This window comes from Calidris pugnax, unplaced genomic scaffold (genome assembly GCF_001431845.1).
Source record: "Calidris pugnax isolate Ruff unplaced genomic scaffold, ASM143184v1 scaffold44, whole genome shotgun sequence".
Taxonomy (NCBI): domain Eukaryota; kingdom Metazoa; phylum Chordata; class Aves; order Charadriiformes; family Scolopacidae; genus Calidris; species Calidris pugnax.
Window position 1 is genome coordinate 28,395,637 of NW_015094506.1, and position 14,046 is coordinate 28,409,682.

At 35.2% G+C, this 14,046-nt stretch overlaps 1 protein-coding gene across 25 annotated transcripts in view; it reads right to left on the reverse strand.

The window, feature by feature from the left end:
• Window positions 1-14,046, reverse strand: part of NRCAM (neuronal cell adhesion molecule) — a 158,184-nt gene that overhangs the window by 11,635 nt on the left and 132,503 nt on the right. For 11 of the 25 annotated variants that reach the window (XM_014963698.1, XM_014963702.1, XM_014963705.1 and 8 more), the window contains 5 exons: window positions 9,371-9,436; window positions 8,742-8,867; window positions 7,496-7,657; window positions 3,142-3,273; window positions 1,344-1,422 (listed from right to left, as the gene is read on the reverse strand). In XM_014963698.1, the coding sequence (XP_014819184.1) occupies window positions 1,344-1,422; window positions 3,142-3,273; window positions 7,496-7,657; window positions 8,742-8,867; window positions 9,371-9,436 (565 nt within the window). Of the gene's footprint in view, window positions 1-1,343; window positions 1,423-3,141; window positions 3,274-7,495; window positions 7,658-8,741; window positions 8,868-9,370; window positions 9,437-12,967; window positions 13,122-14,046 lie in introns of those variants that run through there. The other 14 variants (XM_014963715.1, XM_014963713.1, XM_014963712.1 and 11 more) reach the window with 3 other exon arrangements.

Below are 14,046 nucleotides of genomic sequence, written 5' to 3' on the forward strand. Positions count from 1 at the left end.
CAAATCTTCCTACAGGTCACATATGAAAGTAGACTTGAACAGTCTTATGCTAGGCCTGAGAAAACATGTATTGAGGTAATATAATTTGTACAATTCTGTACGAAGGTCAGTTTCTGCTGCTGAAAGTTCCAAGTATTGAAAAATAGAGGAGCAGTAAAGGAGAATGCGAACTGGACCGCCTAGGAAAACTTACACAGTACTTATTTATCTCTGCTTCCAAACACTGCTTCACACTTCCCCTTTTATCAGCTGAATATAATTAATTCATATGCACTTAGTACTGTAATGAAATAGTATTCTGAACCAATTAACCTAAGAAAAGAGTATCATATTTTTTTAAAATCAAGGAAGAATAAACAGAAGCTGCTCTTTGGCATTCAGAACTGTAAATCTAGTCCAGTCAGGTCAAGATGTACATTTCTCTTATATGAAGAAGCTATGGCAACAGAGTAGACCATCCTTGAAAAAACTGATGTTTCTATGTACATTTGCAAATGTCACATCTTCAAAATAATAAAGGGTTTTTACAATGCTTTTGACATAGGAATGCACTATAAAATCCAATATAACACCCATGTAAAATATAAAGGTATCGACATATTTAGAAAGTAATGATATTATTTCCTGTACTAATCAAAACCCAACAAATAAAACACTGCTTATTTAATATACTATACTCATAATGGTTATATGAACAGATTTGCCATGGCATGCTTTTTATGATGCCAGGAGATTCAGCAAGACTGCATTTACAACAAAAGAAAAGAGTCAGGACTAAGAGCTGCGTTGCATGCTTTGAAGCTGCTTGCTATGTATCTTGTACTGAAATACATGAAAGGGAGATCTGTTTTTTCTTGTAGGACATCCCTTCCCCTCTGTGTATAACATCACTTCCTTGTTACTGGATTAGGTGTTAGTACCAGCAGATACTTTAAATGCATTTATTTTCCTATCAATTTAACACAAGATTACCATTATTAGGGCATCAATTAGAATGTATTTTCAAAACCCAAAATGCTAAATGGGCCCTAACTGAAAGGACACTGTATCTGGTATTTTATCTACCTGAAAATCAGGTTTGTAAATACATTCCTCGCTTTGAGACAACTGTGTTTGAATCTGGATTTCATCTTGCCTTATTGAATGGCTTACTCTAAGCTTGGATGTTTAATTTTTTTTCTAATGGTGTGGTTGAAATGCTATCTAGAGTTCTATACAGCACTGGATACAGAATCTTTGTCAACACGGAAAAAAAAGTTAGTTTTGAATTAATAAGTGTGATATTATATACAGTACATGTGTGATATGAACAGCGAACACGACAAACCACATCAGTTGCTCACCTGTATTCACCAAATGTTCCATCATCTTCCTTCATAGGTTGTATTTCTGGATCAGCATGTGCGTCCTCCTTTTCCTTCACTAAAATATTTGAAATACTAATTTTTATCATGAAACTGCAAGACAAGAAACCTCAAGACCTTAATTTCTCAAACTGATCACATTTGGCAGGAACGTGGTTTGAATAAAAAGAATTTTTTGAACTAGTGCCTTAGGCTGTTACATTTTTGCTTTTGAAGGAACATTCTATTAATTAGTTACCAAATTTTATTTCCATTCAAGTGCAAAATACTGTATGACATTCTGCATTGGTAAAAATTCCTTTCATTTCTAGAACGAAAGAGAAAGTTTTGTTAAACATCTTACTAAAATACTTTCTTCACTTATGTTATTAATAGAGCTATTGTTTATTGAAATCTGAGAAATTTAGTTTTACTTATCCATGCTCCATATTCTCGCTTGATATTCCTCTCATACTGATTGATAAAACTGAAATAAGATTCACTTGTGTTCACTGTCAATTTGTACACTTTGTGCTTTCATTTCATGCACTAAGACTCTGAGGAACTTAAAATAGTATTTTAAGAATTATTAATACTGGAAAAAATAGGCATGGCCTGTTACTTTCTTCTTTTCTATAACATGATCAAAAGCAAAGCAAAACCGCCTACACTGGAATCTAAATTTAACACAATTTTATCTCTCGCACATCCTTGTTGTAGGTTTAGTCACCCTTCACTAGTGGGAATAAATCCACGCATGCAACTTGTCCCTATAAAAACCTATATAGCACTGTGTCCTTTGACACAGAAACCTGCTAATACTTAAGACTACAGATGTTTATAGAAGACATATATTCCTTTAAGGTTGTTGACAGAGTAAAATAATACACTCTCTTCAAGAATTATCTTTATGATTCTTCCCTTTGCCTCTTAATTTCTGTTTTTCTGGCTACTGCTCAAATCTTTCCCTTGTTTAGCAGATGCAGTTATATAATCCAACATGCAATCTCTTATCTTTTACTCTAGTAATTTCCACATTTAATTTGTACATCATTAGCTTATATGCTGTTATTTAAAATTATATTAATCATTCCTGACCATACTTTCTAAATCTATAATTACAATAATGCATAACACCTTGAAATGTATCCAGCTGCTATAACTATTACAAATTATACTTGGCCATTCCTAGACCTAATAGTAAAAAATACCCTAAAACCAAAAACCCTTCTAAAGAAAAACTTATAGAAGAAAAACCAGCCTAACTGAAGGATGGTAACTTAAAATTTGGCTGCAATAATGGAGTGGCTGAAGACAACAGTTTCTGAAGAGGGTAATGTATTTGAAGCAAAATAATGCATGAAGGGATTTGTCCTATGAGATGCATTCCCAGTACATTAAAGTTACACGGCGGCTATGATCTGATACGTGTTTCCATGCTTCCTGATCAATTAAATTCTAACTCAGCTCATTTTAGTGGGTTAAAGCCATCTGGATTACACTTCAGAAAGTGGGGGCAGGAGGAGCAAGTATCTCAATCAAAGCTCCAACCTCTCTGGAGAGGTAATGTAGTAATATGACCCTCCAGGAATGAAGGAGATACTTTTCTTTTGCTTGAATGGATTGAGTTTTTCTAGCTATAGGCAGATTGCTCCTGCCTACCAAATGATAAGACCGATTTACCACATACACAATGTAAATGTAAATCAGCAGCAAATGTAAATTTTCCAGTAAACCTGTGATCTGTCTCAATCGATTACCAGTAGATGATTTTTATTCTCATTGTTGTACATCATACCTGGATATTTTCCACCCTTATTCCTCCTTATGAAGCAAACAATCAGTAAAATCAAGATCAGAAGAGCAACAGCACACATAAGGCCAATGAACCATCCTTGAGTAGCGATGTCTACCTGCCGACTTGCCATTGCTAGAGAGTAAAAGAAGAAAAATGAGATGTTTTGCTGCATTTAAATGCTATGCTAATTCAAATAATTAATAGCCTGTATACACTGTTCATTAATTAAGAAACAACATTCACTGTGAAAATTAGTATTGAAAAACCAGAAATACTGTATTTTGTAAATATTTTGATTATTTAAAATGTTTCCAAGTACACGTGCATAGAACTTACTGTTGACTATATAAGAATTCTTGCAACATTTAAGGTTAGCAACTACTTTGCAAAACCTGTGCATAGTCTACATTGCTTTCCACAAACCTCAAAACTATTCTCAACCATTTTATATTAATTAAACTACTGAAATGAAATTGCAAATTATAATTCACTCAAACATGTTGACTGCATTCTCAAAATGAATAAAAAGGCAATACTCATTAGCTAATGCACTCCCATTATTCTGAAATGGGAAAACAGATGGGCTATTCAAGACCCTAACATTCAATTTCAACTAAAAATCAACAATGAAGCATCCTTTAAAGCCTTATTAAGCATCATGTTTTCTTCCTCTCCTCAAACCCATACCACATCCTACGGTTTATTATGATTGCCACGGTTTAGCATTAGTGAGGACTTGACTTAACAGAGTGCAATTGGGAAGGCTTTCCTTGGCACTACTGCTTTCCAAATGCTGCCTGTAGCTCTAAGACATAAATGATAAACAAACTACACAGGAAACACTACAGTCTCTAATAAGGACAGGAATCATCTGTGCGGTCAGAGGGCTGCGTCCCTCCTGCTGGTCTCCAACACAGTGGGAGGATCTTCCTGGTGAAGCTTATTTTCTACTCCCCTGTTTGGAAACATACTACAGGCAACCAGCCTTAGGACTTGCTGCTGGGAGAAAGTTGGAAGGGTGAGAGAATTCAGGGATGTGCGCTACAGACAGAAGAAGACATCAAGTGGAAAAGCTGGACATCCATCCAAACCTATCGTGTTCATTCTTCATTTTCTCCTCCAGCCCCAAAACCAAAAAGTTTGAAACTCTATGAAGAGTTGCCCAATAGACCTCTCTCTTTTTGGGAAATAGAGACAAAGATCATCCTCCCACATGAATAAGGAATACAAAACACTTCCTACGTGTAACTCACATGGCATTTTGGTTCAGCATTTGTTGTTCTTTTCTGGCTTTATGAGATAAGGTATTGGATTATTCACAGCCAGTAAATTATTTTAGTAAGGATCAATAGTACTTCAGATCTCAGCTTAGTAGATACTTCACACTAGGACCAGATTACACTTGAGACCTTCAGTCAGTCTCTTTGGATGCTGTGAATACCTCAGCTCTCGTGGCACAACACGCTTCGCCCAGGGAAGGTCTGTAGACTTGCTTCCACTGAAGTGGAGGACACAATGCATCTACAGCTTTACACACAGAAACGTGAATGTCCCAGAGGCCCATAAAGACTTCCAACTCTCTTTAGAGAACTTATGTCTATACAGGAAGGCTCATAAAAGCACATGAGAAAGAACCCATTTCCAATGGAGCATTGACTTTTCTAGCCACAATTCCAGGTGACACAGCATAAATTCTTCCCCTTACAAAACATGCTGGGTGAGAACCATCCTGTGCTGGTGCTGTCCTCTGAACAATACCTGCACCTTGCTGGGCAGAGAGCTAGCTGACAAGAGACTGCACTGGGCTGGCAAGCACACTAACCATAAAATGTAGCAATACTCAGTTATAGGCAAGAATTCAGGCCCATGTCTCAACATTATTTATCAGTTAAGACAAAGGCTGAGACAGCTTGGAAGCATCAGCTCTCAATGGTCAAAGGTACCTCTGATGTCTGGAGACAGTATCTACCCTCCATTTCACAGGGATGACCAATGTGTATTCCACTTTATAATTACTAGGCTAAAATTAACTCTTTGTTTTGTTGCCTTTTTTTGGTCTTACTGGGCAAAGTTATGACTTGATCTTCATTTAAGTAGATCAATCAATGAATGTCCCTCATTATTGTGTAGTTCAGATTAGGAAACCTTCTAGCTACTGTTTAAGATTATGCTCTCTGATATTTTAGAAACTGTTTCTTATATGCACACCAATTTAAACTTCTTTTGCATAAAAATGTTGATATATTATATGTATACATAACAGATATATTTATACTTTATATACTATATATAAATATAAATATATATGTGGCACTCAAAACACAAAATCACAAAGGTAATCTTCATCTGAATTATAAATCAAATTAAAATACATTTTTGTTTCCACATTTTGGTTAAAATTATTTTGAGTTTTGCAAATACACATTTATAATAAGGCATTAAAGGCTGTATAATACACACTGATAAAATGCAAAAGCACACTTAACATTCAAATGTAGTACGAAAGAGCATCAAGCAAAACAACTCATGCATAAAAATATGCAAGATAGATGGGAGAGAGTAAAGATGAAAACGTACTTATGCAGCTTCCTGTATTTGTTAACTTATTGCATATAAGGAAAGGAAAGGGTTTCTAGATCTCGGGGCAACTTTAAAAATGGCACAACATTTCCTGCTTACGCTTAGCAAATTATCTGCCTCAGGCAGAAAGATATTTACTCTCAGTGAACTGCTAATGCAGGAGTGAATGCAATACACTGTACTGGGATGCTCAAAAAGATAAACCAGCGCACTATGAAGATGCTCTACAGGAATGCTCGTCAAAGAAAAAAAATTGGCAAAAGCCTCATATATGAAGTATTCTACTTTCACTCCTAATTAAGGACATGTTCCATATTCCAATATTTTCCTTTTTGTCCACTTCATTTTTTGCAGCCTTTAAAACTTTGATCTAGGCTGAAGATGGTGTGACACATTTTTCTGTACGAAATATACTATGATTACAATTTAATGCTGGACACTGAACGTTTCCATTGTCGAGAGGCAGAAAAGCCTGTATTTAAATTCCCTTCTTCCTCACCTACTCAAGGACATGAGCCAAGGTGACAGGATTCCTTATCTACTGGCTCAGTATTTTTTGTGCAGAAAGATGCTTTTGGGAAGGTTTCCACTCAGCTTGTTTTGAACTATACTGTAGTCTTGATCCTTGCTTTACTGTTGCTTTTGGCTTTGGATGTATATTTGCATAAAACTTCATATATCTGCTTTATACTGCTAGATGTCTCTGGCATATATAACCTCTGTGTTCAGCCTCTACATATTTGCCTGGCACTGTTATTCAGCACCATGTTTTCAAAGCTTTCCTGCAACATGATAAACTGTGAACAGAAATGGAACAAAACAAAACAAAACAAAAAGAATTATGATTTTAGAAAGTACTCACTTTCAAACTGGCATATTCATTATTTACTTTGTTGTCTGATAATGACTACATATTGTTCAAGCATATTTTCATATTTACACTACTTTCTTAAATCATAACATTCTGGAGTTGGTGAGGCTACTGCTAAATAATTATGCACTGATCAAAATGCTTGGAATGAACAAAAGTGGCTAGCAAATACACAAGTAATAACAGCAGACCAAGAACATGCTGTGATGGCAACAACATATTCAGCCTAACACCAAAAAGCTTCCAATAAAGCCCTTTCTCTAAGTTAAATGAACAAGCATTACTGAATTGCTTATGAAGAAATATGACTGAAATATGTACATAAGGAACATAAACAGCCATTCTGATTCACAGCATATAGTTGTGACATCAAAATCTATGTAAAACAGGTATATGACAAGAAACATTTACAAGTAGGAATCTTTTAACATTGGTATAAACAAATTACATGAGACATCAAATTGAATCTGCACTTCTAATTATGGAAACATTTTACCTCCGATTCTTTGTATGAAAAGTGATCATATGCAGATTGCTACATTTAAAAATGTATACTTGGCTCTATTAATGCACATGCTATTTAAATATAGCCATCTAATGACATTAATTATAAATAAATGAAATTGGTCATCTTCAGTGCATAGCAAACAGATGCCCCTAATATAAACAACAGACAAGTAGAGTGAAGTGAAGGGATAAAAACATTCACACTCCACATAATACATGTGCTGGCATTATTTAGGAGTTTATAAAATAATTCAACAGTGCTATAAAAAAAAAAAAAAAAGAACATGCAAAGATGCTGGCTACAACATCTCTTAGCTAGAAGCAGTTCAGCGGCGTTTCAGAACTTGGTCTACCACAACTCTGACCAGGATACAGAATTGTTATGGTGTGCCTCACCTGGACCTGTCTCAAACACATCCTCTGAACTCCTAACACCAGGCCCCTGAGACAGGCCCTCAGCACCAACCCGGACTTTATATGCTGTTCCTGGTGTTAAACCCTTTAACACAAAGAAGCTTCGAGAAGCATTTACAATCTCTTTTTTCCAATCTTCTTTGCCTACAAAAATTTTAGGAAAACAACATATTGGAATTTTAATTTTCTCTGTGTTACTGAAAGTTTCTAGACAGAATACTATCAACAGTTACTTGACTAAGCTATGGATTGGCTGATAAAAATAACTATGCTCTCAAAAAAATAATAAAACCACATAAAATTATGACTTCAAATAATATATTGCATGCAATATATTGAAGACATTGTACATGAATTATGAAACTATTTAAAACATTTGTTCCATTGTACTGGAGAAGTACTGTTTTCATTAATTTTTAAAAGGTTTATTACTTATCATTATTAAATACATTTTAAGATTTTAATAATTTAAATTACATTTCTACAGTCTCAGTCAATATTTACTTTAGTCAAGAAGTTCTACTTCAAAATCTGAACCAATTATATTTCCTGATCATTCTCTTATATCTAATTGAGTCTCAGCTGCTTATTTGACCAATATTTAGAAAAATGCATTTATATTGCAATTTTCACATGGGTCATCTTTAGTCCTAACTTTAGGAGGATAGAGTATTTGAATAGAAGTATTTTGGTTTTGTTATCTAACTGAGTTTTAATTATTACTGGTATTATCAAAAATTAAAACCTGTTTTTTTGCCAATTAAAGTACGTAAATTGGTTGACACCTTATTTTAAGGTTTAATTTGACAAAGAATATAATTTTGATTGGCTCACTTATTTAATCCTTTTTTTTCCCCTGAATTGATCAAAATCTAGAAAATTCTTATGTACTATTTTAATGCAAGTGATCATATTTTTACACACGTAATCACTGCATGATAAACAACTTTATGAAAACCACAATTTTAGAAGTTCAAGTTCAGAAGAATTTAGAAAATAATACAAAGGAACAAAGGCTGATATTTTATCTAAGCATCAAATATCTGCTACACACTTGTGTTCATTAAAATGAAAATTATTTGATCTTCCCGATCAAAGTAAAGAATAATTCTTCTAGACATTTAAGAGCTCTCATTAACACTAGGGCAATTTAAGACCACATTTACTATAAAAATCTTTGAAAATACATCTAAACACTTTAGCAAAATTGAATGAAATAACTTCTTACTGCCTGCTACACCATATTCAACATAAAAGTTCACATGATCTGGTCCCTCATACTCCCAACTGATATTGGCATAGGTCTCTGCGGCTGCTGTTGTAACATTTCTGATCCTTGGATAAAGTGGTTGCACTGAATACACAATAGAAAAACAAAGCAGAATATGAAATTGTGACTTCATACATTAAAAAATATTTTAAGAAGTTACTATGTTAATTTAGACCATATACAGGGAAAGTATAGTACGTTTGTCGTTATTTCCATTACTGGAAATTAGTGACTAAAGTAGCATATTTGATAATCGAATCCTAGGCAGTTACTACACTGTGAAACTATAAAGTAAAATCTATGTACACTACTGAGCAAGCCCTGTCTCACAAAACCTGCCAAATACTTAAAAATACCTAATTGCCAAAATTCTGGAAAATGTTCTTTCTATTCATCTAGAATTAAAATGCAGACAGCTGGAAAGTGAGAACATTGTCAGGGTAACGGCAAATGGTAGGAGAGAACGGAGCTATGAAGGTGGTACACACCTCCCTTTATGCCATGTGTCACTGCAAATGTCTCAACTGCAAGCCCTAATAGGATTTTGTCTCTATTTCATTGATAATGATAAAAAAGGAAGACAATACCCTTATAGAATGTTGGACGGACAATGTGCATGACTGGGGAGGTTGCAAAAAGGGTTTCTGAATATCCTTCACCATCAGAGATAGTAGGAAAGAAAAAATAAAGAGTAAAACCACTTTGCATCAAAAAATAACATTTAAATAATACAGTAAAACCTTACCTGCTAAATGACTAACACATGCACACTCTAAGTTCATGCAGGATTCAATTAGTTTTACTCATTAAAATAAGAAACAGCTAAGTGACACACATGTATTTGAAAACAAATGAAAATATGTGTGTACGGACACCTTTACTTTCACAGAACATCTCTGAAATCAGCTTCATTAATGTTATGAATTCACAGCATTTTTAGACATCGGAACATAAGACATCAGATATTGGAAAGCCAATATCAAAATGCTCTGGTGTGAAGGACACAAATAACTGGAATGCAAGAAGCTGTTCATTTTGTTGTACTGTGTCTTACCGTTGACATTCTTGTTAGACAACAGTACTTTTCACAGATACGCCTAATGCCCACATCTATGAAAAGAAGTACTTCTCTCTTCAGCATCCCACAGTTAGCCACTTCTTTGCTCATACCTTAATTTTTTGTTCTCCAATTATACTTGCTATAAATGGACATATATTTCAGCATGTTTGCTTGCCTAGTACTAATGAAAAATAGATTTTAATAGTTCAAATAGTGCAGACACAAAGTGGATGCTCCCCAAAGGCATGAATTTAATTTTTAAAATTAAAATGCCTCACTCGGTTTGCCACTGACTTTTTGTATCCTGCTAAAAATATCTTCTTTTTAGAAACAACATCAAAAGTACTTCCCAAAGGACCATGAAACACCAGAGGTAAAATCCAGTCTCAGTAAAGACAAATGGCAGGATTCCAATGGCTTCACCTACACTAGAAAATAAAATGGGCAAAATCCTGAAGGGAAGAGGTGCTGCACGGATTTTATCTATGCGCTTAAATTATTTTCTCCTCAAAACAGCATGGCTTTCTCCATATGGCTGACTGGAAGTAGTTTCAAATTAGATTCAAAGAGAAAATGGCTTATTTTGGCATAGTAAAATAAATAAATCTGTTTACGAGCCCCTAGCACAGACTAAATAATATGAGTACCAGTTCTAGAAAACTATCTTCCTGAGTCTTTTTAAAAAATACCTAAATTATGCATATTCCATTAATTGTCCTGACAATGTGTTCTCGTGATCACAAATTTTCACAATATCAGAATTTTTATCTCCACACTTGCATCAAATTTCTCTTCACTCTATCCCAGTAGTACTCATTCAACAATTCAATCTGTTAAACAAATTACTCCCACATTTGATGTCTTTGTAGGTAAATTATGCTTATATATTTTATACATGATTTTTTTCACCAACCAAAGCCAATAAGGAACATATTTAAATAATAAAGAATCTATTTATTTCTTGGCTAAAACTACCTTAACAAAATCAAATAGATTTAAAAAAAAAATGCCATCTAGGTTAATAAGCTGACAACAAAACCCCTAAGAAATACCAGAGCTGGAGCTGTCTATGGGAAATCTAGCATGTAACCATATACATTACGGTAATGCAAGGGGATTAAATTCTGCTTTTCTGTGTCACTTGAAGGTAGCAAGAGGAAAGAATAGCAGGCTCTAAATTTAGAGATTGCAGACAGGATAAATAAACTTCCTTCTCCATTTGCACACAGGAACAGGTGTCTGTTACAATCAGCATCTAAGCATTTGTTCTGTGCCAAGAAAACAACTGGTTTATAATCTAAATACGACTTTGTTTTGTTTCATTAAATTGTATTTTCTCAAACCCGTATTTTTCTGGATTTTGCTCTTCCACAGAAGATGTCTAATTCACAGCACAACTGTATGACTGATATTTGTCATCGGTGTTAAAGACAGAAGAAACTCTTACAAAGAGATGCCACAGAATTACACCTAACTTCTCCTTCCTCATGCCTGAGCACTTGGGGATGAAGGAAAATGTCTCATCTTGTGTGAGACTCCAGATGACAAACAGTTTCTATACCATTAAGCAAATTTGATAATCACTTTCCCTGTAAAATCTCCATCTTATCTTGCGTTTTGCATTTATTTTTTTTTTCCACCTCCAATTCGCAGTTTCTGCTCTGATTAAGAGCTGCCTGCTAGATTGAAGACCTGGTGTCTGGTAAATGTCCTTCTGTTCCTATGATTGCCTATAACTATTAGGTTAGCTCTAAAAATTACCCTCTTAGTTTCTAACTCCTCCTAAGTGACCTATTTATGCTTATGTACTCTTATCTGATTCTTAGCAATAGCTGTTTGTAAAGATTTATGCATGTGTAGTATTTGGTCAGATTTAACTTCTGGTTTTTTCCTATTGAATACAGTGCACCAAGAAATTTTTTCAGTAGCACACTTTTTCAAAATCATTATTTTTGTAACTCTTCCTTTCTTTCACTACTGCTTGATCTAATTTTCCAGAATGCCTGGAAAATTTTACTTAGGTCTGTTAAATGTGCCGTATTTGCAACATGAATACACACATAAGAAGATAAAAGATGGCTGATGGGTCCCAAGGTGATGAAAGCCTAGAGCTGAAGTAGTTACAACATTCAAAGCTCGTCTCCAATCCACCCAGACTCTTGTCTTCTCAATCAGCACACCTCTAATTATAATTAACCTCTTAGTTCTTCAATATTTTTCCCAGCACTGTTCACAAATGCAAAATGTGTAATTGTCAGAACTGTCAGTTGGCAGAAACTCCCAGCGTGTGCAAGTGCCAGTTGGTAAAAGGCAGGGGCAGAAAGCTTTGTCTCGGGGAGCGGAGCTTTTGCAGCAGTGGAGCACGGTGCTCTCTCCATCGGTAGCCGTGCATGATGCTGTGCAGCACTGCTGACAAAAGCATGGCTCTAAAACGGATGGGGATGGCTTGTGAATAAGTTACAGTTTTTATACAGACCGAGTCTTATTCAGCTACCCCCAGTAAATTAAGCCCTTCTAACCATGCTATGATACAATGCAAAATTTAGCTGGCAGCTCTGAGCACGGTTCCGTTCCTGTAGCGCGATACGCTACACAAGCTTTTGCCAAATGCTGAGAAAGAGGCCCAGGCTCAAAGGAAAATTTTCCTTTCTTTTCAAATTAAATCCAGCGCTTTTTTAGTGAAGTTTTTTTGTAGAGTTGCATTTAATCTTCCAGCCTTTCAGGAACACAGTTCCTCCAAATAACACAGGTACACTTGGGCTGCAGACTCAAAAGAATTTAATAAGACGCAACATGAGATGTGAATAGATTTTAAAAACAGAATAGGGACTCTTTCTCAAGATTTGCTGCAGTAGAACAATAAATGAAATCATCTTCAAAGTGACTAAACTTTTGGGATTTTCATGGGATTCACCTGATCTCCAGGAAAAAAATGGCAGGTAAGTGACAAGCACACATTTGAAGACTGGCATCAAACGGAAAAAAGCCCACAAAGCAGTATATCACAGAAATTTATTTAAAATGCATATATAAAGAGAAAAATAAATTAAAAGGAAGAAAAGCCCACACCCCCACACAGGAAAAGATGAAGGAAAAAGGTGATAGATTATGCCAGAGCCTGTAAGACATAAAGAAGGGTTTGCCTTTTATTTGCTTTTTAATCTACAAGTTGTACAGTATGAAATTCAAGCCTTGGTGTAAGAGTGAATTCCATTTCTGGCAGGGAGGGATTGGCATTAGTCACTTCTAAGATTATTTAGGCCATTGCAAGAGCATTCCTGTAGTGCAAGAAATACAGAAGACAAGAAATGCAAGAAATCATTTCACTGATAAGCACTTAGCGTGACATGGATTTTGCATGATGTCTACAAAGCGAAAGAAAAGCGAAAATTTGCAGAAATTTTTGCATTGCAATAACCATCATTTTCTCTAGTCTAGCATGCAATGCATCATCATTGTTCCCAGTGCACTTTAAGAGAAAAAAACAGTGGTTCTGCGTAGCAGGCTGTACTGAAGAAATCACATAATTATATCATGGAGAAGTCCACAGGGAGAGAGCAGCTGAAGAAGCAGTACAAAAATACTACAATCAACTTGAAAAGAAAAAGCAGCTTGAACTTGTTAGCAAAAATATGGAGATATTTTGTGAAATAATTCAAAGAGGGAGGGAAAACAGATGGCGGGCAGGGAAAATGATTTAAAGAACAGCATTTTGTATGGAACAAAGCAAATTGAGATGATCCTATTTTCTATGAAGAGATCAGAGATACAAACTCAGCTGAGAATGATTTTTAGCCTGCAGTGAAGAGCTACATACTGGAGATTTAGTCAGAAAAAAATAATAGGTTCAAACCCAGAGGCCAGACTACTCGTTTTTCTCCCTTGCAACAAGAGTATTTCTGTCAATAATACTTGAAATGTGAAGTTCACATGAGGAAGCAGGCAGACTGAGTACTGCACTGACAGGAAGCGTTAGAGTCAATTAAAGGTAACTGTGATCTCACAACCTTATTTTAATTGCAGTTCAGGACTGCCAGTTACCAGTGTCTGCATGCAAGCAGACTGCAAGACACTACGTACAAATAAAAATGTTGACTAAATCAAAAAGAAACTGAAAAGTGGAACAAGAAGGCTTGTGAAATGTAGAGACTGACACGTCATGCCATGACTCCCTACACCTAAGCTTACAACAAACACAATAAC